The 24549-nt window shown below is 40.9% G+C and overlaps 2 protein-coding genes across 3 annotated transcripts in view; both read right to left on the reverse strand.

Moving 5' to 3' along the window:
* Positions 1 to 463: 463 nt before the first annotated feature.
* LOC134000140 (cysteine protease atg4da-like) lies at positions 464 to 4985 on the reverse strand. 2 transcript variants are annotated; one of them, XM_062439456.1, is made up of 11 exons: positions 4856 to 4977; positions 3654 to 3851; positions 3446 to 3529; positions 3176 to 3349; positions 2743 to 3046; positions 2600 to 2664; positions 2274 to 2422; positions 1882 to 1960; positions 1720 to 1796; positions 1416 to 1535; positions 464 to 1328 (listed from the first exon to the last, which is right to left on the reverse strand). In XM_062439456.1, the coding sequence occupies exons 2-11, from the start codon at positions 3844 to 3846 to the stop codon at positions 1158 to 1160; spliced, it is 1416 nt and encodes a 471-aa protein (XP_062295440.1). In that variant the 5' UTR covers positions 3847 to 3851; positions 4856 to 4977; the 3' UTR covers positions 464 to 1157. The 2 variants fall into 2 exon arrangements, with proteins under 2 accessions (XP_062295440.1, XP_062295439.1); XM_062439455.1 differs by having other exon boundaries at positions 465 to 1328; positions 3654 to 3904; positions 4856 to 4985.
* Positions 4986 to 7200: 2215 nt separating this feature from the next.
* Positions 7201 to 24549, reverse strand: part of LOC133999171 (microtubule-associated serine/threonine-protein kinase 1-like) — a 29565-nt gene continuing 12216 nt past the window's right edge. Inside the window, exons 4-27 of the mRNA XM_062438355.1 lie at positions 22698 to 22770; positions 20409 to 20569; positions 19993 to 20068; positions 18537 to 18746; positions 17345 to 17446; positions 16340 to 16472; positions 16180 to 16247; positions 15599 to 15675; positions 15241 to 15449; positions 14411 to 14549; positions 14129 to 14261; positions 13107 to 13272; positions 12783 to 12884; positions 12048 to 12170; positions 11579 to 11688; positions 11287 to 11447; positions 10872 to 11131; positions 10540 to 10764; positions 10208 to 10437; positions 9612 to 9734; positions 9355 to 9488; positions 9076 to 9263; positions 8092 to 8840; positions 7201 to 8022 (exon numbers count right to left, since the gene is read on the reverse strand). Coding sequence (XP_062294339.1) covers positions 7201 to 8022; positions 8092 to 8840; positions 9076 to 9263; positions 9355 to 9488; positions 9612 to 9734; positions 10208 to 10437; positions 10540 to 10764; positions 10872 to 11131; positions 11287 to 11447; positions 11579 to 11688; positions 12048 to 12170; positions 12783 to 12884; positions 13107 to 13272; positions 14129 to 14261; positions 14411 to 14549; positions 15241 to 15449; positions 15599 to 15675; positions 16180 to 16247; positions 16340 to 16472; positions 17345 to 17446; positions 18537 to 18746; positions 19993 to 20068; positions 20409 to 20569; positions 22698 to 22770 — 4774 coding nt within the window. The remainder of the gene's footprint in view (positions 8023 to 8091; positions 8841 to 9075; positions 9264 to 9354; positions 9489 to 9611; positions 9735 to 10207; positions 10438 to 10539; positions 10765 to 10871; positions 11132 to 11286; positions 11448 to 11578; positions 11689 to 12047; positions 12171 to 12782; positions 12885 to 13106; positions 13273 to 14128; positions 14262 to 14410; positions 14550 to 15240; positions 15450 to 15598; positions 15676 to 16179; positions 16248 to 16339; positions 16473 to 17344; positions 17447 to 18536; positions 18747 to 19992; positions 20069 to 20408; positions 20570 to 22697; positions 22771 to 24549) is intronic.

Here is a 24549-nt window from a genome sequence, read left to right on the forward strand (position 1 = left end):
CCAAAAACCAGGATCTTTGCTTAAAACAGCCTGGATGTTTTCTTCTGTGATTTTGTCTTCCAGCTGTTTTGGGAAAAGGCAGAGTGGTATGGGCCTGAGAGGTGAGGCATCAGTGAGATCCTGGCAGGGTTATTTAGTCGCCGTCTTGAGTTATCAGGTACAGGGAAACATGACAAAGCAAGAGCTGTATGTCATACTGCCTACACTTCAGTACCATGCCCATGAGTTTTTGAACTAAGGCAGGTAATCAGTATTTTTAGGAGCGTATGGGAGGGTGTTTTAACTTTCTCAGCACAGATTTTTTTCTCTCCATTTGGTGGCTTCATTCAAAATGGATAGCGGTTGTATTTTCACTTTGCCATTATTTTATTATTTCAATATATTGGGGGAAGGATGTTGCAGTTTTTTAGATTCTGCCCAGGATCCAAGGGAAATATTTATAAGGCAGTCTTTGTTTTCGCCCCCACAAGTTTAAATAAAAAAATACCCTCCCAATAATTTTCATACAGTCCCTAAAACACAGAAGAAGAAAAAAATCACAATTATAAATGAATTCCTTTCTCATTCTTAAATAGTTTATTTAGATAAAAGACAGCAGAATTGATCCAGCTCAGGGTAATGTTTTCAGTGAATATCTTTCTCCTTCAAGAGTACGTTCCTAACATGACTACACTTAACAAGCTACTTCTCCACTGATGCCCTGTTCTTTCTCATGTGTGTCACATTCATGTTTAGAATCCAATGTTCTAATCTTTTTTTAAAGAAAGCACATCCTGTCACATGACGTCAAACAGAGACAGACTGTGTATTTCATTGTAAAACTAATAGTTTGCCTGTAGGAAAAATGTATTCTTCTATTTTGATTCACTTGAAAACTACAATAAGCAGAACCTGGATTTGTTCTTTAGCTGAATAATATTAATTTATACATTCTCCTCTAAAATAATAAATAAAAATACAAGTTTGCAGTAAACAGCAGTAAAATGATGAGTAGTGTCATTGTCGTAAAGATACATAACCACTTCATTCAGGAGTCCCTTCATTTTTACTTCTTGAGGACATTGTTCTTATGCTCAGTAGTTGCCACACAGTGTGACTGTCGCATGCGTGTGGATCACTGATTGCTGCGTGCCCCTCAGGGCAGATTTGATCTCTGTTCATAATAGAACAAACTCATCCAAGCTGTTGCTGGTGTCGACTCTCTTCCGCTCGTTCTTCCTCTGGATGTAAGTAAATTTGTTGGTGGCCGTATTGCTCCCCTCCTCCTCCTGACTCCGTCCTTCAGCAAATATAAACATTGGGTATGTCTCTGCGGATGCGGAGACAGCCTGGGGAGAAAGAGACTGAAAAATAACTCCACCAGTCTGAGGACAATCCAATATAAATCTCTCATTTTGGTAAATTACATCAGCTACCTCATAAACAACGCTGCACAGCGATTCAAAGTCCTTTTGGCCTTTAGCGTAGAATCCTATGGTGCAGCTGGGGTCCATGCGAGAGAAAGACATTTTCCTGGGATACTTACAATGAAACGACTGCAAGTGGTGTGGAGAGGAAATAAAAAAAGTAGGAGGTAATACTAATCAGAAAATGTCAGAAATTATTCCTGATGTGAATGTTGTCATTAAACATTTATTCTTAATAACTGAGCACTGCTATCAGTGAAGGAAATTAAACAGAAAGCAAAAAAGAAGAAGAAAAAATAGTACTTCCTCATACCGCCAAGGGAAAGTTCTCCTTTGTTATATCCACTGTGGGCTGACAGTAGTGCGGGTCCAAGTATAACAGATGGTCATCTTTAGAGAAGCAAGAAAAAAAGTGAAAGGACTGACATCAAACAGCTGAGCACAATGGTTACGAGGTACACTGTGCTGTACATACCTTGGAAGCCGACGAAGAACAAAGAGTGCTTTGGTTTGCCCCCAATGATGCCAATACAGCATTGTAACTTCAAGAGGTTCTATGGAAAAATAATGAGGAATGACTTTTTGTTGTGTACTTGAAACTCACGCATTATTGGCTTGTTTTCAGCTTCAGAGCAGGGATTCTCTGTTTTAATACAACAGAGAATTCCATAAAGGAAGTTCCCACACTGTAAGCAGGGAGAGTGAAACCTACAGATAAGAATAGCCTCATGCACACAGTTGCACTCATTTTTCTGGGATCACCCTGGAAACCTAACAAGGGTCCCACTTTGAGAACTACTGATTTTAAATAGCTTACACAGGTGTGACTGTTTTAAATATACTATGTGAAGAACAGGATCAGGATACTTTGACACAAGGGATGTAGGCAGGATTGAGATCTTGTCCTCCAAGTCGCACAGGAACCAGGAGGATGATGGTCTTCCAGGTCCGACTGGTTGCAGGACAGCTCCCTGACAGAGTCTGCTCACACAACCTCTTCACATCCTCTTTGTAGACTGGACACATAAAGAAATAAAGAGACAAGTGTCAGTGAAGCCAAATGAATCAAATCATCCCCATTTCGATCAAACTTAAAGCCTGAAAGAAGCTTAGCTGATGGTAATGAAATGTGTTTCTTTGCTATGCCTGTCAGAACAGAGGGAGCAAATACATCAATAGAAGAAATGACTCACTGGTACAATCTTGTGCTACATACACAGCCAGATCTGGGATGTCCACTGATGCTGTCACAGCTTTCCTGAAACAGAATCAAACAATCTTAAAGTAGGAAGTTATGTGAATAATTGAGCTGATGCGTAATCGCTTCGAGTCTCACCGTAGGATGTGTGCCACAATCGAAGGGCCGTACCAGTCCCCAGCCTTCTTCCCTGAGCTTTTGCCGAATTCCACCAGCTGATGTATCCCAAAAGGGGCTGTGGGGTGGTCTGCAAACCATGACACCACCCTTCTGTGTGTGGACTCCATCCGCTTGTCCACGAGGGAACCCAAGCTCAGTTTTCGACTCCTCTTATGGGGCCCTTCTTTTAGGTTGTGTCCATCCTCTGCACCGGCTGTGGGGCGAACCTCTGGCAGATCCATGTCATCTTTGACCACATGGTGGCTCACAAACCAAGTCCAACCTCAAAATTATAGAATGAAGGAGTAATATGAAGCATTGTATAGTGTTGACTAAATTAAATAAAACTTAAACTACTCCAGAAATCTACATGAAATCGGACAGATTTACTATTTTTCTTGTGTGTTGTCACCTTGTGGCATCAGATGTAGGAGCAGACCTTGCGCCAGCAGCATCTGCCCTGTGCGTAGAACACAACCCCAGCCGCTGTCGGTGGTTAGAGAGCAGCTACCCAGCGGAGGGAAACCCCTTCTGTACGTCAACCACACGAGAGATGCAAAGGAGCGACGAAAACTCTCTCTCTGCCCTGACATAGTCACACAGCCCGAGTTAAAATCAGAAGCTAGGAGGGCGTACTACTCCAGTTGTCCTCCTAGCTTTGTTGAAGCAAAGAAAGCCTTACCTTGATCCTTGAACTCATAGGCATTTCCAAGCATGATGACAGGAGAGCTCTTGGGGAAGTGGGATTTCTGCTTCAAGGACCAGCCTGATAAATGTCAAGGAAAAAGAGAAACAGTTTAGTGTCAGAGGATAAAAGAGAACAAATAGATCTGCTCTTATCACACTTTAATAATATAGTCTAGCTAGGATGTCAGATAAGTAATACTGACCATATTTGACACTGTTCCATGCTGAGACCAACTTGGTTTTAATTTTGCCTCTGTCCTGTGTCTCTGTGTCCTCCCTGCTCACTTCAAGGCTCTGAGGCACAACAGAGTCGGAGGAGAGGAAGAGCCAATCGTCCATGTGGTCATCTGCAGGGGACTGGTCCTCACAGCCAGCCGAGGAGGTGCTGGGATTCATAACAGCTGGAGCGGAGCGAGACTGAGCGTGAAGAATTTCTCCTTAGCGCCATAGCAGCCTGTGCATACATAGTAGGAAGATTTAAAAAACCCTATTATGATTATACATGTGACCCAACACATGAAAGAGCCACTTTTAGTAAGTCACTTTCTCTTGAAACAAAGTTGTAGCACCTGGCAGGAACTGATGTGGTTATTTTAAACACAGCGAAGTCAATAATTCTCCAAGACAGTGAAGAAAGAGGGAAACCATGTGACTACACCCTGTGACTAAAGGAATTTCAAAAATGCCACTTTAGCTGCGGCTGGAGAGGTGCTGGACCTTTTTCTTACCCACGTCATGCCCGATGTACCTAAAATATCACCTGGAAGACATAGGAGGGTGGCAACAAGTAGCACTCACATATTATGCAAAAACATAGTGAGTGCAGTTACACAAGTATGTGCAATATATAATCAGTAGGATGATTCACTGAAACATATCTTGCTAAAGCATATAAATTGCATAACATGCCATAACCAACTGTATCAAAAATGTTCCCCATATGAAAATACAGTTTAAAAGTGCAAAAAGAATATATGTAGAAAAATAATGAATTTACTGTGTAGCTCTTTTGTTCACAAGCATTCTTCTTTGTTTTATATTACACAATAAAAATCCACATGTATGTAACTTATCATAAAAAACTAAAATTATTAACTTTTTCTGAATGTTTTGAAACAGTCATTTGTCCTTTTGTGGCACAATAAAGTGATGAACTAATGTAATGAGACGCTATACAAAAACAGTAACTATATTTTACAACCTCTACCCTTCGTATATTTTTTCAATAACATGTCACACTACGAACTAAATATAATTCAAAGTCTGTAAACATTTTGTGTGCATAATGTCACCATTTTGTGCCAGTTTTCTAATTGTCATTCCCACACAGCCACTTCTGAGCGTCCAACCTCGGAGCTCTTATTAAATAAGAGTAAATAAATAATTACTGATATTTTCATTTTACCTTCACTCTCGCATGGTCATATTTCCTCCTTTAATATGAGAGACTTTGGTGGAAGTTCATAGAGGAAGCTCGTCTGTTTCTCGTTTCGTTTTTTATCAAAGAAACTGCGCTCGATGTTCGCAATGATTTTGTATCGTCTTCCTGTTTATACGGGTCACGTGTTTGCACCACTGTGATTGGCTAACAGGTGACCAATAATAATGAGCCCCCAGTTCTCCCGCCGTGTGGCCCAGCAAGAGATGATTTTATTATTATTTTCATAAGAGCAAGCATGTCCCAAAAAAAAGTCAGACAATACGAGGAGTTTCTTTGCATTTTATTACATTTCTGCACTATAGGCTTTTTTGCATTGGTTTTTCACAACGGTGGCAAGTAAATATGTAGCAATGTTATGGACAACAACAGTCTGAGATTGTTTTTGTTGTTGTTGTTGTTGTTGTACAAAAACACTTGGACAAAGATGGACCTGAACAGCAATATCACAACTTCAGACTTTTGAAATGACAGTGTCAAAACCGCACAGAGTGGGACAGCCACACACAGATTTGGTAGACTTCTTGGTCTAGATGTAAAATTCTTACATTTTAAAATGAACTAATTTTAGTAATAAAGCAGAAATCCACTATCTGATGACATATAAAATACATTTGAATAAATAAAAAAATTGAATAAATAGAAAAATAACAAAGTAAATAAATAAAATAACATGTAAATAAAAAAGATTTGACACCAAATAAAGTGCAATTTTCTCACATCACACACACAAAACACTGGTGTTTTAATGTCAAAACATTAGGTAATGTCTTTTTAAAACCACCACTTCATAATGGATAAAATAAAGACTCTTTAAGCTAAGACTCAGGCTGCAAAACTCTTCTGATATTGATCGAAGTGTCTTCATCGATAAAATTAATTATGCATCAGAATCATAATGTATGAGATGAAAAGTTCCACAGACAGAAGACATAACATTTCTAATTAAATCTACACTAATCAGTGATGTAATTTCATGAGCTGACCTATTCTCTCAGGAGCTCTCTTTTGGTGTCATGTGATGTCATCCACAAGGTGGCAGCCTATGACAAGTCTGAGCCTGGTGTCCTAAAACTATCTAGATCATTTTAAGTAAATACACAAGAACAAACAGGACTTCACCACTAAGATGCTCTCCACAAATCTAATCCTGGCTTTGTGTATAGCCTACTACTGTATCACTGACAAGGGTGCTCAGTTTCACTGGAACTGGGCACTGTAGGTTTGCATATCATTATACATTTAACTGTAAACAAACAAACAAAATCACATTATCCCTAAATTAAAACATTGGCATTTTCCTTCACGTGACATGATACAATATACGTCTGCATAAATAGAAAAGAGTGAGTGACAGAGCATTTCTAGCTATTCTCCGTTAAGTGCTAGTTTCACTATTTTTCCTGCACACTTTTTGTCCTCAACATCTGAACACACTAACCTATTCAACTAACAGCCAAAAATATATAATTGCACATTTCACTATGATCAATGGAGACAACTTTTAAAACAAAACGTGTTTGCTTGGCTTATTGCAACCATTTCTTCATCCTCTCTTCTTGCCTACAGCACAATGTAAACTTAGTAATTGGGGACACCAAAAGTGGCATCATCAGCACATTGCATAGTGTCCCTGTGCAAGTTCATCTAATCTACCTTGATTCCACTGGGATTCAGCCCTTAAACCGATCCGAGAAAACCAGTCGATTCACTCTCTAACTCCATCGCTGTAAGCATTTTGGTATCTTGGTCCAGTTTCCATAAGCAGTTTGTACACCTTTCTACACCTGATCCCTTTTTGTAACTAAATGTCACAACAATACAGCATGTGTTGAACTTTTACAATTTCAACTGAACTAAATGATGGCACTAGAGCTGATCTGGACTGTGATTAATGCCCGTTTATAACAGAATCCTGCCTGTTTATACGTAGATAACAGTATGCCTGTTGCGGTCGGTTGTTCACAGTGTTCACTACCTTAAGGTCTGCTTTATATTTTCTCTTTAAATATTCTTTCATTTTCCATGTACAATGCCAAACATGCATTAAGACATATGCTTTTTTTGAAATATATATACAACACATTGTGATGAACAGAACATACACAGGCCTACATTATGATACCATGTGCACACATTTTCCAACTGATGCATCTTTCTTCTTGATCTTTGTCATCTATTTGGTGTTTTTTTTTCTTCAGGCATTTATGTTTCCACTTCATTCAAAGGTGTAAAGTCAAGTTAATATATGATATGTCAGTATGACGCTACAGTAAAAGGCATTGCATGGGAGAGTCTGACCCTTTCCTTCATCACGAATGGTGCTTAGAGCTGCGAGTGTTTCCTTTATCCGATTGGGTGGTGACAGCACTTGCTGAGGATGCTGTCTGAGCCCCCCGGCGGCCACTACCTGTCGAAGCCTCCTGTTTTCCTGCGGCGTTTCCCCGCTTCTCCTCACTTGACTTGGAGGTGTCTTTTGCCTTGGCCCCCTCCTGTGATCCTCCTTTTATGGGTGCGAGAACTGTTTTGGCCACGCTCGTGAGCTGAGTAACGAAGCTGGCTTTATCCCCTGGAGACACTGGGCGTGACTTGCTGGAGCAGGGTGAGGCCGCGGTAGAGGAGGGTGACATGGGATTCTCTTCAAGGACTTCCAGATGTGTCCTCTCCTCTTTGGCCCCACGAAAACTGCTTGACACCTTCTCCACCTTGGGTCTGGCTGCAGCTTGGGTTTGAGCCTGGGTTGGAACAGGTGGTGCGGGTCCTTTAACCCTACTTGTCTCCATTTTTTTATCACTACCACTGACGCCGCCTTTCTCTTCCATCTCTGAGCCTTTACGCTGCTTGATTTCTGCAGATGATTTCTGCATGTTACTTTTCTCTGGACCCACACTGCCTGTTGCTTTCTCCACAATCTTCTCCAGTGCTTTACTTACAGAGCCGCTGTCTGTCTGTGCAGGCTTTGCAGTGTCTTGTTGCTGCAGACTCTTTGATGTGCCTGAAGTCGAGCATTTCTCACTAACTTTACTCTTGGAGACAGTTGCCTCAGAACTTGGAGTGCTTGCACTTTTAGGTTTACCCTCCGAGCTGAACTTGGTCTCTGAAGTGGATTGAGCTGATGCAGAACTAGGCTTGGTCTCCACTGAAGCAGCACTTGCATTACTCATTAAAACCTCAGCAGTGAATAATGTTTTACCTGTCTCAACAACACTGGTCTTGGACTCAGCTTTAGGCGCTTTGCTCTCAGTGTGCGACCCGCTGAGCTCAAATGTTGTGGTTTGAGTATCTTTATCTCTTGGTGTGAGCATTGTGTCACGGCTAAGTGGTGACTCCTGCCTTCCCAGCCTCCTAACAGCCTTCAGGCCCCCAATCTCACTTCCCATGGGAGGAGATGGGGAGGAAGATGATGAAGGAGATGGCGGAGCAGGTCCATTCTCTCCCTCTATCTCTAACAGACTTTGCAGACTATGCTCACAGTGAAAGGACTCTCTCCTGTAGTCCCCATGCGTCACCTCCAGGCTGTGCTTGCGTAATGACACTCCACCTGTCAGAGGAGATGGCGTCGATGATGATGAAGAGGAGGAAGGCAGAATAGGTGCTCCTAGCTTCTCCGCTGACTGCACTCTTTGAAGCAAGGGGGATCTTGGGGGCTCAGCGCTCTTGGGACGAGGGCGGGCAACAGGAGGCGAGGAATGCAGCTTGACGGGAAACATCTGTGTGGTGTTGGAACTCCCTACAGTGTGGCCACTGAGAGGTGGAGGAGAGGAGGTGGTTGGGGAGGGGGTGTGAGCAAGAGGAGACAAAGGGATGTTGCCAGCAGATTTGCAGCGTGCAGAGCGGTACTGGCGGTGAAGTTTGGGGGACAGGCCATGCAGAGAGCTGGGTCTCATGTGGTGAGAGGCTGCTGGGGAGTTAGGTGTGCTGGATGCTGGAGAGCTGCTCTGGGAGGAGTTGCCTGAGGAGAGAAGAGGAAATAAACTTTAATGTTTCTATCACATTATCTCAACACTGTATATTTGTAATAGGCAGTCATATGTTTGGACATAAAATAAATGATAGGAGCTAGACTGAAAATCAAAGAATGTTATAGCCTTTAATACACTGCATTTGTCTTGTTTTATTATCTGAAATGAAGTATCTGAAGTATTGTTTTTTTGGCCCATTATATATCGTAGGCCTTTCATACTAACCCACGTAAGGGGATTCGAGAGTGGAGCGCAAACTCTGAGTGGGTGAGCGGGCGGAGAGACTGTGGGTGGGGGATCCGGGTAGACTGTCTCCAGAGGACAGAGAGCGATTTAAAGAAGAGAGGCTCCGGCTGGTGTGGAGCAAGTTGGACTGCTTGGTGATTTTTCTGAACAGGGAGCTGCGCTTCTTACTGAAAGAAAGAAAAGACATTCATGGTGAAGATAAGGAAGGCATATTAAAACATTAAATAAAATATATTCTCGTATTCTGCTGTAACGTACTCTTGTCCTTCCTTGGCTGCTGTTCTCTTGCTGCGTCGTGCCATCTTTGCTTTATAGCTGGACTTGCGGGCAGGCCCCACCTTTATAGAGGTGTTCTCAAAGGGAGTAGTTGTAACTGTCACCTTGTTTCCACTCTGAATATGATATATAATTATATGACTCATGTTATTTTATTAGCAAATTTTATCTTAAATATCTTCTTTTTTTTAAACTTAAAATATGAATATAAATTAGGCAGACAGATAAAGCAATCTCACCTTCAAGATGAGCTCCACTACCTCCGTATGGACCAGACCATGTACTGACTCCCCGTTTACATGAGTAATGAGATCACCTGCACTAAGTCCAGCCTCCTGGGCAGGGCCACCATCCTCTACATGCTGTGATTAGAACAAATTATAACATATTTAGCCACATAGATAGAAATCTGGGTGTTGAAAATCAACAAAAAGCTCAACAACAACAACAAAAACAATACCTCTGGCAGTAACATATAAGTGCTGCATTCAAAAATATGGTTCACACCATGCTTATAGTTTGAAACATGTAGTTGCTATTTCTTGAAAAGTTGGCAAGCATATTTCAGGTACTAAATACATCATGTGGTGTTCCACAGGGTTCCATACTTGGTCCCCTCCTTTTTCATTATACATGCTTTCTTTCAACTAAATTCTATGACAAGAGAATGTGTAAAATGAATAGCTAAAGTACTTGACGCTGCACTGTATATATGAAAGGTTCTATACAAATAACATTCATCATGATGGTTATTAATAGAAAACATTTTTCTTTCATAAGTTTGCTAAGTAGAGTCACTCTAGAACTCTACATAGTGTATGCTCTGCTCTCTTACCCAGATCATGTGATGCACGCTGTAGACATCACTGTCTCCTATGTAGACTCTGATTGCTCGGAGGGTGAAGCCATACTTCTTCCCTGAGCGGTAGATGGTGATTGGAGAATGCAGTACGTTGACCACTGGAGAGTAGTCTCGGCTGGGAGAGGAGTCACGGGAGGAGGGGTTGGACGAGAGGGAGCGAGGAGACATTGGGCTCGCTAGAGGGGAGGCCGCATGTTGCTCCACTGAGGAGAGAGGGATAGAGTTAAAAATACAGCGCAGGATTTATTTCTGAATATGTTTTTACAGTAAATTTGCTGCTAATTTAATTTAACACTTGCCTTTACCTGCAGGGATGATGACAGACAAAGCAGTAGCAGAAGCAGATTTGATAACTTTGTTTCCCGGTCGTGAGCTTCGTTTTTCTCCCTCAGCTGAGAGCTGCTGGTGGCGAACCCTGCGCAGCACCAGGTCAGTGGTGGCCCCACGGGACCCCTGTGTGTCTGGAAGTCCCAGAACAGTTGCGCTAGCTGGTATAGGCAACGATGCATCAGCAGGTCTCAAAAGCTTATCTGTTGCATGGTAGACACATAAAAAACAATAATTTACATCTCTTGTGATCAAACATAGGTTTAGGGTCACAAATAAAAAAGTTCACTGATGCCTCATCCCTTCTTACCTCCAGCTGTGAACCCATTGCTGTCTTTTAGGAGTGTTCTCAAATCGCTTTGAGAAGAGATGGCACCCATGGCTCCTTCCAGGGAAGCCCCCCTAGTCTTCACTGAAGGCTGCCTGCTGGGGATAGGCAGCTCAGAGTCGACTTCCAGAGGGGAGGCCAAGCGGTGTGTATCCATGAGGGCTGAGAAGCGTCTTCGGGCCCCGGATGGTGGGCTGGAGTCGCTCTCAATGAAGGAGGTCTCAGAGCAGGACAAGCGCTTCCTGAAAAAATTTGTTTGTGGAAATCTAATCACCAAGAAATTATGTTTGAAAAGTATAAGTATACAAGTATTCTCCAAGCAGACCTATTTTCAACCTTATTTGACATTAAACCTTTTAAAACAGTTTCTCCAGTATTTTTTGTAGGCTGCACTCACATTTCAGGTGATCCAGTCCTCCAGCTCTTGTCCCTTAGAGTGAAGCTACCCAGGCTTTCCCTCTTGGCCACTCGATCCTCCCTGGGGACCTTATGCTCCCGTAGAGTCACAGTTGGAGGTTTATGCTCCAGCTGAGACAGATGCTCCATACTGCTGTACACCTGCAGGTCCCCACAAGGAGATTTTTTCCGAAATGATTATATTGTTAGTGGACTGCTGGGTAACCATTGCTATTTTAATGCCTCAAACATTCCCTTTCTAGAAAGAAATAAGAATGAAAAGCAGGTCTGACCTTGCTGAAACGAGGGGAGCAAGATGAAAAGCGATGTATCTCCACGGGCTCGTCGTCATTGGTATCATCCTCATCGTATGACTGCACATGATGGTAGCGCTCAGAGCGGGCTGATGATGAAAAGTAACAAGATATCATTACAATGGGCACAAATTCAGTCTGTGGTGGTATTATCTTTCTCTCTTTCTGCTTATCTCATTTTCTGCTCATATTAAAACATAAAAAGCTACAGACGCTGGCCCATATTCCATGAGACGGAAGCAGTCACTGCACTGTAAAGTTAATCTAACTCATGCTGAATATTTTACTAACACCTGCCTTTCTGCATTAACAGTGCTTATCATGGTAACACAGGAAACTTAATGAGGGGGTTGGATGAATAAGGATTTCATAAGCTTAAAGGGATCTGTGGTCTGTGCCCCGAATGTAATTTTTCCAGAGGATCCTGATTTATCAACAGTGGACTTACTGTCAAAATAACTGGTGTCTTCCTCTGACTCGAGGTGAGGGATGAACTCTGCCTTCTGTCTCAGCAAGCTGTTCCAGTCCACCTCTGTGAAAAAGGAATGCTGCTTCACTTCAAAAGCACCACCTAGAGGGCAGAGGAAGGGAATTAGAGAGAGCTAAGGTACAGTATATAAAGAGAAGGAGAGAAAGAAAGGTAATAACTGCAGCCCTAAAGCATGTAGAGGCACCTTGAACCTGACAGAAGTTGTATTTGGGTAAACTGAATCTACACGCAGGAGATTAAGGTTGGTGATTCCCAACTAAGGGTACTTGTACCCCAGGGTATTTCCTTGTTTGCCATGGGGGGCATTGACTGATTGTGCAGTAGCTGAGCTAATTTGTAAAGGTACATTTTATAATTTGGTTGACATACATCCATATACTGAGTCAGCAGCAACATCCTAACACCGTATTTTGAGAGAGTGCCTGAAAACAAATGAGCAAATATGCATAGAAGTCCAAGAGTTAGCTAAAAGTAATGTGGTTAAAACATAAAGGCTAAAAGGATGGTTGCGACTTCTAGCTTCTGTTGTTCGTAGTACGAATGGACCAAATCAAAACATCCCCTTTAAAATAAATTCAAATTTAATACATTTGAAATGTGGTGTTGCTTAAAGGGTACTTGAGTTCAGCCGAAAAGGCTGTGGGGGTATGTCTGAAAAAGAAAGTTTGGGAAACACTGTCTCAGGTGACTGACCTGTGCCCAGTCGAACCAGTGGATTAGTCTGCAGGAGGGAGGAGATCAGGTGCTGGGCGTCAAGAGGGAGAGCCTCATCCCCTTCAGGCCACACTATGTCATCTACGAGATACAGCAGAGAGAGGAGGAAGCAGGCATGAGAAAGTATTTTTTTTGATAAAGAGGTGAGGGAAATGTGAGGAAGAGGGGAGGTGAAAGACAAGAGGAAAGAAAAGATGGATACGATTACAATTTGGTTGGTCTATTAGCAATGTGCAGTGTGTATATACTGTGCTATATATCCATCAAAAAGTAAAGATCCCACTAAGAACCTTCATTCCTCACCTGTAATGACCTGTCCAAACAGCTCTTCTGGAGTGTCTCCGAAGAAAGGCACGCAGCCCACCAGGAACTCATACAGGATGATGCCCATAGCCCACCAGTCCACTGGCTTCCCATAACCTTGGCGAAGAATAACCTCTGGAGCAATGTACTCTGGAGTTCCACACACCTACAGAAACAACAATAACACTTTAGCTGGTCAGTTTTTTTTTTTTTTAAAGAAGCAATTCCCTTGATTTGTTCAGTTGTTTGTTAGATCCAATGACTCTAAGTCCCCTGAATTACATACAACCCAGCCCTGATTACATGTTTGTTAATTTCCACATCTAATTAATAGTAGAAACAACAGAGGTTATGTAGATTTCATTCAAATTCACACTAAGATTATTTTAAACCAGCTACTAATATCAGATTACTAGCTGTGGCAGACAGTTGACACCGAGCGAGGGGCACATGTGCATGGAGCATGCACTTTTTAACCTAGCCAAGTAAATCACTGCAGAGATGCCATGACAAGATGAAAGCCCAGGTGAGTGGTTTCATGTGCAGATGGGGATGCTCTGAATACACACCACACTTGTGGCCACAATGCACGCACAAGAAATAATGAGGCTTGGATTCAAAGCACAAACAGCGAATGAAAGGCTTGAGAAAATAAACCTTAGCTAAAAGAGAAATGATTATAATGATTGAGGAAATACTGGCCTATTGTTCTGCCAACTGTTAACAGTTTCATTTTTTTCATGCTTCAGATATGCCTGGCACACAATGACAGAGAATATCTTTGCATATAAAATGAAGACATCAAAGGACATTTCATATTTAATCTTTGCTTGAATCGGTCAGCCTGTGCTGTAATACTGCCAAAAAGAAAACTATGTTGCGCATAATAATTGGATTTTATTTAAATATATCATCTTTTATATTTACCTAAAAGCCCAGGTAATTTGGCTCTGAGTAAATTCAAATTAATTTGGATTTGAGTATACAGTGTAATGGTAATTTGTATGTTGTCTTTGTCATACCTGTTTATCCAAAAACTCCCGAGTATCCTTCTCTATGTGTCCTTCATACAAGTTGGTGGTCAGACTCATCAGACCCATCTTAGACAGGCCAAAGTCTGTCAGCTTGATGTGGCCCATTGAGGTAATCAGGAGGCTGAGAATAGAAACAGCATAAATTAGATCAAGCTATACAAGTCTTATTTATATCATTTTGAAATAGCAAAGTAAAAGTAATGACATAGATTATGTCTAACAATGTATAACGCTTTTGCGACAATTTGATGAAAACTAACTCTGTCTTACTTGTCGGGTTTGAGGTCACGGTGGACAATGCCATAGTTGTGTAAGTACTCCAGTGCTAGGACAGTTTCTGCAAAGTACATGCGTGCCATCTCTACCGGCAGAGCTCCGATATTCTTCAGCAGAGTGGCACAGTCTCCACCTGCCAGCAGAATTCATTATTTGATTAGTCTTCCTGCCGACATCAGCAATTACCACGTATGTCTCCTGGTGCCTCTTTTCCGAGACCTTTTTCGTTTCCCTTTAGGCTGATGAATAACATGCACATTCACGGATATCTGGCACGTTAGTATGTCTTTCATTTTCACTGAGTATTTGGAATGAATTCACAACACTGTATAAAAACATATGAACAGCCTATGCAAAGGTTCAGATCATTCGATTACCAATGACATATACCTATAATAAAGATAGAAGTACTTTTAGATTTTTTGGCATGCTAGCAACTTGGTTCTAGTCTAATATATGTTAGTCCCTTACTTTGATCCAGACTGAAATGTGTCAACAACTAGTAGATGGACTGCCATGACAGCTTGTACAGACATTTATGGTGCCAAGAAGATGAGTCCTAATGATCTGCTGACTAGCGCTGCCATGAGTTTCACATTTGTGGTTTTGAGTGCCACTGCCAACCAAACTGTGCAAGGAGACATTGTTTTCCAACATCTTTCTGGACCTATCTCATAACCACCCACAATTGATTAAAACATATTTTGTTCCTCCATTTGGTCCTCCAGTATGGTTGCGTATTGCACTGTTGGAGAACAGTGTGTATCTCTTTTTTTGGTAGTATTTAGATTGATTGTAGTCTGGATTTATATCCATATTCTCACCTTCGACATACTCCATGACCATGCAGAGATGCCGACGGGTTTCGAAGGAACAGAACATGGAGACAACAAAGGGATTCTCTGCAAATGTGAGGATGTCTCTCTCCACAAAGGCCTGCTGGATCTGGTTCCTCAGGATCAGGTTTTGCTTGTTAATCTTCTTCATGGCAAAACGCTGACGTGTCTCCAAGTGACGGACCAAGTACACAGCGCTGATACAAACAGAGGCACACATTATTTTCACTTTCTAGCCTCTGTACTGTTGTAAAATCCATTATTGTCCATGCCTCACTCACAGATGTGAAAATTAAACATTTGCATGTCAACAGGAGTTAACAGGATGTCCTAATGGTCTACTCACCCGTATGCCCCGTTACTAATCAACTTGATGGTCTGGAAGTCTGCTTCCCCTGGTGGTTTCATTGCTCTGATCTTACCCTATGGATCAAAGATCAAAATACCGTAACTAAACATGATCAAGACCAACAAAACTGCTTATGCACACATTAATAAGTTATTTTATCTCTTAACAGGTGTGAAACTTTTTTCCCTATCTTTGGTGATAAACATCTCAGAGGGGAGAGGCTGTTTAGATTCAAATAATCTGTAATGATAACTATAAAGCAGCTTCAGTTCTGCTCAGTACGCCCTCCTTCTTCTCTATTTTTGTCTACTTAGCTTAATTTTAACACTTGGAGGCGTGCCTAATGCCAGAAGGATGGCTCACAGATTCAAGGAGAAGGATATCCTGTTTTTGTGCTTCAGCATATTTTTGCTAAATTAAATGGATAAAAGTGTGTATGCCAAGTCATTAGCAGATGAAGCAGACATTTTCAATGAGAGTTACAAGGACCTCCCACTGTCACTCGGCAAAGGAAGGAAAAGGGTGGATGAATGTAGAGAGTGCTAGAGAAATAACACATTGTGTATCTTGAATCTCACCTCTGTCGAATCATCTGTTTCAGGCGTTAGCGGCCCCTCGCTGTCGTAACTATCAAGGTTTACCATATCTGAAGATAAACACAAATATATCAGCTGAGAGTTCATTTATTTTTTATTTTTGAGTTAAATCAGTGTGTTGCACCTAGTCTCTGTCACTAACCTTCGATAGGGTCTCTTGTCAGTCCCAACTGGCTGATGATGTAACGAGGAATGTCAGTTTTCATTAAATGACCCTCCTTGGCATGGTCCTCCGCTGCCTCCAGCAGATGGTAGAACTCCTCAGGGTTAAACTCCTGGCAAAAAAAAAAGTGTCAACACATTAGCTTTCAGGTGACTATATCCCTGTAGAATCACCCTGACTGCTCCTAGCAGTTGTTCCAGGACATCACCACTTTGGATTAAACCTGACATGTTGTATTGCAGAGGAGGGTTTTATATATCATACTACTAATGCAACTTCAGCACCATTGACTGCTTACTCAAACCTGGTCACTATCAATGTCAAAAAAATGTGCAATGGATAACAACACACTTTAATACAAATGCAGCGACATGCAGAAAACCAGGTTGGAATTAGATTGATGAATCAATTCTCTTTGTCACTGTTTCAGCTGTCATCATAATCAAAAAAACTGCGTCCGTGTGGCACGACTCATCGAGGGGGACATAAGATTGATACACTGTTATGAAACAAAGTCACACTCGGTTGCCCAGACACGCACATACACACACATACACACACATCCTCCAACTTTGAATGACACCATGGTCACAGTCTGTCTGAGTCCGACTGGAAGGCAGCTGAGCAGCAGGGGCTTGCTGCCTGGTATTAGTAATACTGTAACAGAGCAAAATTTAATCTAAATGCAAATATCTTCTCCATCCAGACAGACTAACCCATCTTTTTATATTTGAGTGCTTAGTGTTTGCTTGTTTTCATTTTCTCCACCCGCTGTGTAATACATCGGAGTGCTTAAATGTTTATAATGGGCTAACAAATGAGTATCTGCGCTCATGTTTATTTAAAGAAAATCAATTTGTCTTAAGTCAAAAAGGAAATGAACTGTGAAATGATCTGTGATGAAAGTGAGGCTAGATGAGGGTTATGAACATCGCAGTAGAGTTAAGTTAATAATGGGTAAAGATTGTGTATGTGTTATCTTACAAGACACTCCAGAAGCCTGGCAGGTCGGGAGATGATGATGAGGAGCTTCTTCACCAACTCTGTGACGAAGGCTACCTCAGTGCTCTCTGAACGCTCCCAAGCCTGGCAGAGGGGGACACATACAGGCAGAGAGAGAGGGTAGAGAGATGAAGATTTTTTTGTTAACAATAACAGCATTTAGAAAGGCCATTTAAAAGTAATACGCAGACAGAGCACCGCAGTCATACTGACACATCAGTTCAAAGAAGGACAGAAAGACAATGTGAAAAGGGCAGAACAAGAGCTCAGAAAGCTGCGAGATAAAAGAAAATCTGATCACAGCAGATGCAATCAAACCAAACTGAGGTTACCCAGAGAAATCACAGCGATCTCATCAAGCCATCAAAATGGGACTGTTGATGAAACTCTCTGATACCTGTTATCTGCTCTGGCAAATCACAAGCACAATTAGCCTCAATTTACCGCAGACATTTCAGGCTTATCTCTCACCAAACACATCACACATTTGAGTGAAATTAGGAGATTTGAGCTGAAGATTTGAGATTTCACAGCTTCACATCCAAACTAAGGAGAGCATAAATGTATTCATTTCTGTGTCTGCTTTGGTTATGACTCATTTCATAGTTGTTGTCTACCAAACACTCTTTACAAATTCAATTAAAGCCATTGTTGTGGAATTGTAGTGTTATGCGAATTAGGGCTGGGTGTCATTACATTTTTTCATACTTGTGGATACCAGAGTTTCCATAGCGATACCTAAAAGATGCAATTTAAATACTTTACTTTGAGATATTTTTCAAAACACTTCTTAACAAAAGAAGCCAGCGTTCTCAAATATTTGCCATAACAAGAAATCATACAAGAACCTCGCCTAAATACTAATAAAAACCAGCATTTATATAATTTATCATAAGTCATATAATATACATCATATACAATATATCATATGCCTTTAAAAGCTCTGTATTAAAAAAAGTGTTTTATTTAGTGTTTATTACTATTATTTTATTTTATTATCATTGAGAGTCACGGCTCTAGTGACACTCTAGTTTAGTCTTTCCTGCCTCCTCAGAAAAATATCAGGCGCATTAGCGGCTAAATGCCACACTATGTTCACCAGCTAGTTGCTATCTTGCTGTTGGGTGCTGGGCAGGTAATGTTTTTTGGCTGAAAACATATTTTTTCCGCTCACATTATGAATCAGCTTATCCAGATTCTCCTGCAGCTCAAAGAAGTAGACAGACGTGATGAGGCCCTCGCAGGCTTTGGTCAGGCAGTCTCTGGCCAGCTCTGCGATCTGGTGATGGATGAAGCTGAGGACTCCGTCAGCCAGCGGAAGAACATTTTCAGGAGAGTAAGCCTGGATGAACTCGGCCAGCCTCTCTTCCATCTGTGCTGTGGCCTGGTGGCATGAGAGGACAGGACCAATATGTAAGGTCAAAGAGAAAGAAAATGGCGAGAATGGAGTGTGGTTGAAGAGATTAGGTTTAGAAAAGATTTAATTTCTTTCATAGACTCAAAAGTGTAAGACAGATTGTTCAGAAAGTTATTTAATTCGTGACCCAGACAATGTGGCTGTGCAGAATTTCACTGACTTCCATTTTGTGTATTTTTTTCTCCATTTGACTTGTGTCAGAACAAGCCCAGAGAGCTTTTACCTCAGATGAACTGCAAACTATAATGCCCAATTTCCTAAGGCTAGATTTTTATCACTGAAGCTTTCAGCCCATTTCCTTTTGATACAAACTTCAGCCCACCAAGAGAGTGAAAGGGAGAAAAATGAGGAAAAGAAGAATCACTTTTTATTCAACTATTCATAGCTGTGGCTTTTATAAACGCAGTGAATAAAAGTAATGTTCTCTCTGACAGGGTGAAATGTGTCCCAGTTTGGAAGAGTCATGTAATGTTGTGTTTGCTATGGTTTAGTGGCTCTCATACCTATTTTAGATGCATGATATACACAAATCTCTGAACATGTTCGATCTTATCCCTTTTCAGTATTGACTTTATGGGATTATCCGTAATAGTTTATAGGATTAGATATAGTTTTGTGGACTGAAAGATTGATTTAATGCTCTGTAGCCTTATGGATTTTCATGAAATACGATGATATTTTTACAAAAACATGTTATCACTTTACAATGATAACATCATAAGATAGTGACGGGGCACTGCAATAATTCTGAATATTCTTTCCTCCTCTTAGTATAATATTATTATAAGTTTTTATAACTTTTAGGGTTTTTTGTATATATTATTATTAACTTTTAGGCTTTTTGTATATATTATTTGTTCTTATTTATTTATGTATTTGTGTTTTTTGTTTATGTATGAGCTATTGGATATATGAATTTCCCCTATGGGGATGAATAAAGTATATCTATCTATCTATCTATCTATCTATCTATCTATCTATCTATCTATCTATCTATCTATCTATCTATCTATCTATCTATCTATCTATCTATCTATCTATCTATCTATGAAGGAAGTTGTGTGTGAAGTGTGTGTGTGTGTGTGTGTGTGTGTGTGTGTGTGTGTGTGGGTGTGTGTGTGTGTGTGTGTGTGTGTGTGTGTGTGTGTGTGTGTGTGTGTGTGTGTGTGTGTGTGTGTGTGTGTCTGTGTGTGTGTGTGTGTGTGTGTCTCACCTTTGGGAAGCGCTCCTTGTACACATGGTTCATCATGACTATCTCATTATCATAGCAGGAGGAGGAGCGTCCTGGGCTGGAAGTACAAACAGAAAGAAATAGATCAGTCAAAGTGATTTTGGGTGGACTGAAATCAGTTTTATATATTGAGTTCAGTAAAGGACATGAAGGGTCTGAACTTGCTTAAGATTAGATTAATGCTTAAAAAACCAACAGTACAAAATAGAAAGTTTTTACTTTAAAATAAAAATCACAGAAAATTAAATAGAGAACATTATTAAAAGGAAATTTCAACACAAGCTTATATAAAAGCAATAACAAGATCGACCAGGGGCAACCCTTGTAAATCTGCTTTAGAAGTGCTTTTGGGCAGCTGAAGCCTGTTGTTTAATCTCATGGGTGCTGCTTCTGCTGACCTGAGACTGCGGGAGCGTGGGCGCATGTGGGGAGAGCAGCGGCCCCCATCATCATCTGTGATGCTCTCAGTGCTGCCAAAGTGCTTGGATAAGAAGTGGAGCTCATCCATGGTGGGCTGGAAGGGCAGCTGGTGCAGCCGCTCCTGAGAGGAACTGGACGACTGAGGAACGGAGCGATAGAAGAGGAAGAGGAAGAGGAGGGGATGTGAGAGCGAAAGGGTGGAGGAGGAAGAGGAAGCAGACGGGGACGGGGAGAGGATTAGGACAAGAACAACAAGAATATTATAGTGGGTGGAGTAAGAGTTGGCAAGATCAAAAAGAGAAACTGACTTCAAAAATTCATGGGAAAAAAAAGAACAGCAAATGTAACCTTTTTTTATCTGCCTCTGATTGTGGGATAATACGTGAAGCAACTAATATATTACATTATCTCTGAGAGTTGCATTAGCACAGTATGTTGTATACTACAGTTGTCATTTCTTGTGCACTTGACCAAACTGAAATGTTAATGAAGTTGTCCAATAAACACACATACTGGTTTCCATGTTGGATGGGGACCAACTTTTTATCATTATGTGTGGGGACTACCCTTTCTAAACAGTTTGTTGTCCCCACAATGTGATGATTACAGACAGACACACACACACACACAAACACACACACACACACACACACACACACACACACACACACACACACACACACACACACACACACACCTCATCACCTAATTATTTGCCTTCATCAGAGCAATGTCACCTGGACCTCCTCACTCACTGCACTAACAGAAAGATCGATCACTGATCAATCACAGGTGACAAACTAATTGAAAGCAGTCAGACTTAAAAGGATGAATGGAAACTCCAATTTTCTTTGTCTGTTTCATGTATGTCAAGGCTCTGCACTGTATTTAGGTTGTTCTGCCAATCAATATCTTTATCCACTGTCTTATTAAGTTAGTGTATCTGCAAACATGCTTTGTTGGCATATTGTTTGGTACTATTACGTTATGTATAGTCCCTGAAAGCTTTACGAGGACTGTGACATCGTATTACTTGGATTTTAGATGAAGGAATTTGTTTTCAGCTCATAGTTCACCTGGATTATGACAGCCGTACAGAGACACTGTTAAAACATATTTTAGAAATTAAACAATGAGATTGACATGTGTTTACAGTGGAAAGTACGGCTTGTGCCAGTTATCAGAGGCACTTATGCTCTGGTATTAGCACAGTAGCACACAGGTGGCTTCTGTGTGGTTTCAGTTAATGGGATATAATAATATAATAATTAAATACTTATTAAAGTTTAGATTGTTGTTTTTTGCTGAGAATTAAATAAGGAGATTGATAGCTACCGCCCTCTTGGTTGCACAATTGCCTACATATAAAGCTAGCAGCTGATTAGCTTAGCTTGGCAAGCTAACTACCCAGGGGCCAGGTTAGCTGTTTCCAGTCGTTGTGCTAAGCTAACTGGCTACTTAGCAGTCTCATATTCAGTGTACAGACTCACAGCAACAAAATTATTAGTTAGCTATTAAGTATTAAGATAAGATTTGTGAGATTTGTTTAGCAAGGTTTTGCTAAATTCAACACTCATGAAACCATGATGTCATTTAGTGATAGAATTTGTTGTGCGAAGATATTTTAAGTTTTTATTTTAAACAAAGCAGGAAATTCAGTAGCAGAAAGTTATGTGTTCAGGGAATTGAAGGGAGCACTGGACACTACAGCTCAGTCTGACTCATAAAAGCATGAACGTCTGAGCATTAATCTCACATTTATCTTGTTTCTAATGATGGTATCTGGCTATATTTAGGCCATGCTTTGGAACAAAGTGTGATCTATCTCATGACAGTGTCTCCTCTGTATGCCACGTTTTTCATGTCCCTGTCATCCCATCAGCCTGGCACTCATCACTTTGCTCTCCTCTGCTCCTCCCTCCATCCATCTAACCCCTCCATCCACAGCCAGATGGAGAGTAGGAACCAGGCCTGTGATGTTGCTGTTACGCAACAAGGCACACACTTAAAGGCACTTGAGAGAAGTGGAGACCGTTGTGGAGATGAACAACATTTAAATGTGTTGTGTGCTGTTTTCAGTGAAAGACAATGTCAAACGTAGGCCTACAGCCCTATCAGAGCTCAAGTATGCCTTCATAAGCTCCACCAGTCATGTTACCAAATATGTTCCCAATAAATTATAAACTATATTATTTAACAGTATTGTTACATAAAAGTGGAGTTACAATACATTTAATACAGTTAAATTGTCAATGTTAGTTACTTACTGTTGAGCTGGGAGTGTTGGTACCATATCCAGAAGAGGGCAAAGATGCTAAAGACCATCGGCGCCCGTCCGCTCTGCAGAGAAGAGAATATGTTACAATATGTGTTATATGTTATAATATATTACCATATACTACTATAGTAAATTATCACTTAAAAGCTCAATTAGAAACATTGCCAATCTGTTTTTAATATTCCATAGTCTAAAAAATATTATATTGAACTGAAATAGGTCACTATACTCCACCAATGGCTATTTTAGCTACCTGTGAAATAATAAATGTGCCTGTGAAACAAAACCCTGACAACCTAATCTCACACACTACTTTGACAAACTCAATTTCAGCAGCACAAAAGGCCAGTGACTTATATCACATCAGGTTTGTCCCAGGAGTGTTCCTTAGTGCATGGCTCAATCGCACAGTGACAGGCAGGCGGACAGATTTGATAAATGAGGACAGAGGATTTACAGGAGCACCAGGCTCCCAGAGCCCCCAGTCCCAACACAGTGTCTGACTGTGGTAAATCTAATTGGCCCTTTTCACATACATCTCTGCCTATAGGAGGCTTGAGAATGAAGTCCTGCTCTTGTTAATACTTTAAACCTGACCATTCTCTTAAAAGTTTACTATTTCACTCACTTTGGCTTTTCTTAAATACAGTCTTAGGGATTCAGTAACATCATATAACTTTTGCTTCCTGTTAGTCTTAACAAGTGCTGAAGATCTCACTTTTTCTGAGAACAATTCCTAAAATAAAATAAAAAATCATCCACATTCCATTCCTACTTTATAAGGATTTAGAAGCAATAATACACAATCAATGTTCTGATGCATATAAATGGACATCATGATCCATTCAAGTCCATTATTTCCTATATTGAGACACCTAAATGTGGACTATTCTGTTTATGGTATACAATGGACACTTTTAACAGAAAATGATGCTGTATTTTAAAATGTGCCTCCATGTTTAAAAGGTTATTTGAAACCTCTTTAAATCAGCTTCAGCAGTGAGTTAACTGCATGATGTCCCACAGTATGGTTACTTGCAGTTTAAAGTTGTGCACAGGCAATGAGGGTGATGTCATGTGATGTATTAATTTGCTGCTCAAAACAACCTCCACTCTTGTGGTTTCAGGCTTTCCACAAGATTTCTGAACCCAGCAGCAGGGATTTGCTCCCATTCAGCTGTAACAACATTAGTGACCACTGATGTTGGGTGATAAGGCCTGGCTCACAGTTGCTGTTAATCCCAAAGGTGTTGAGTGGGTAGAAGTCAGGGCTCTGTGCAAGCCAGTCAAGGTCTTCCGCACCAAAAAACTGGAAACACCACACTGAAATAGAAAATGACCTCACCCAAACTGTTGCTGCAAAGTTTGAAGTACACTATTGTCTGAAATACCATTGTATACCGCAGAATTCACTTGATTGGAAATATGGGGTTTTTGGCATAAACCATTTTTTTAAAAGTCCCAGACAAAAATACACAATAGTGTTTTGGTGCATACTTTACTACAGTATATGAGTACACAGGCATATTTTAATGTATTACACAACCTAAAAACCTTCTAATATAAACTCACATGTAAAAACACATTAATATGACTGTGACACATTCATGCCCACCCATCTACACACACATTGACAAACACGACCCTCATGCCTCCTCACTAGAACAGTGTGAATCAACACAGAGGGGCTGCCAAAGTAATAGCTGGCCCTGTCACACTGAGTCAGCTTGTAATGCTGAAAGAACCTGCAAGTGGCTCCCTGCTCCCCTGGATGTGCGAGACCTCACACAACAACAGATCCACACCTTTTCTATTCTCTGATGCTAATTTTCTTCCCTCTA

The sequence above is a fragment of the Scomber scombrus genome, chromosome 18 (genome assembly GCF_963691925.1).
Source record: "Scomber scombrus chromosome 18, fScoSco1.1, whole genome shotgun sequence".
Lineage (NCBI taxonomy): Eukaryota > Metazoa > Chordata > Actinopteri > Scombriformes > Scombridae > Scomber > Scomber scombrus.

What these genes read in the sequence shown, in the direction of transcription:
- LOC134000140 (XM_062439456.1), bottom strand. Translation starts at nt 3,846, where the DNA reads ATGAATCCCAGCACCTCCTCGGCTGGCTGTGAGGACCAGTCCCCTGCA. An exon ending in ATGGAACAGTGTCAAATATG is followed by an intron (nt 3,530 to 3,653) that starts GTCAGTATTACT and finishes GACATTTATCAG; the next exon opens with GCTGGTCCTTGAAGCAGAAA. An exon ending in CTATGAGTTCAAGGATCAAG is followed by an intron (nt 3,350 to 3,445) that starts GTAAGGCTTTCT and finishes TGACTATGTCAG; the next exon opens with GGCAGAGAGAGAGTTTTCGT.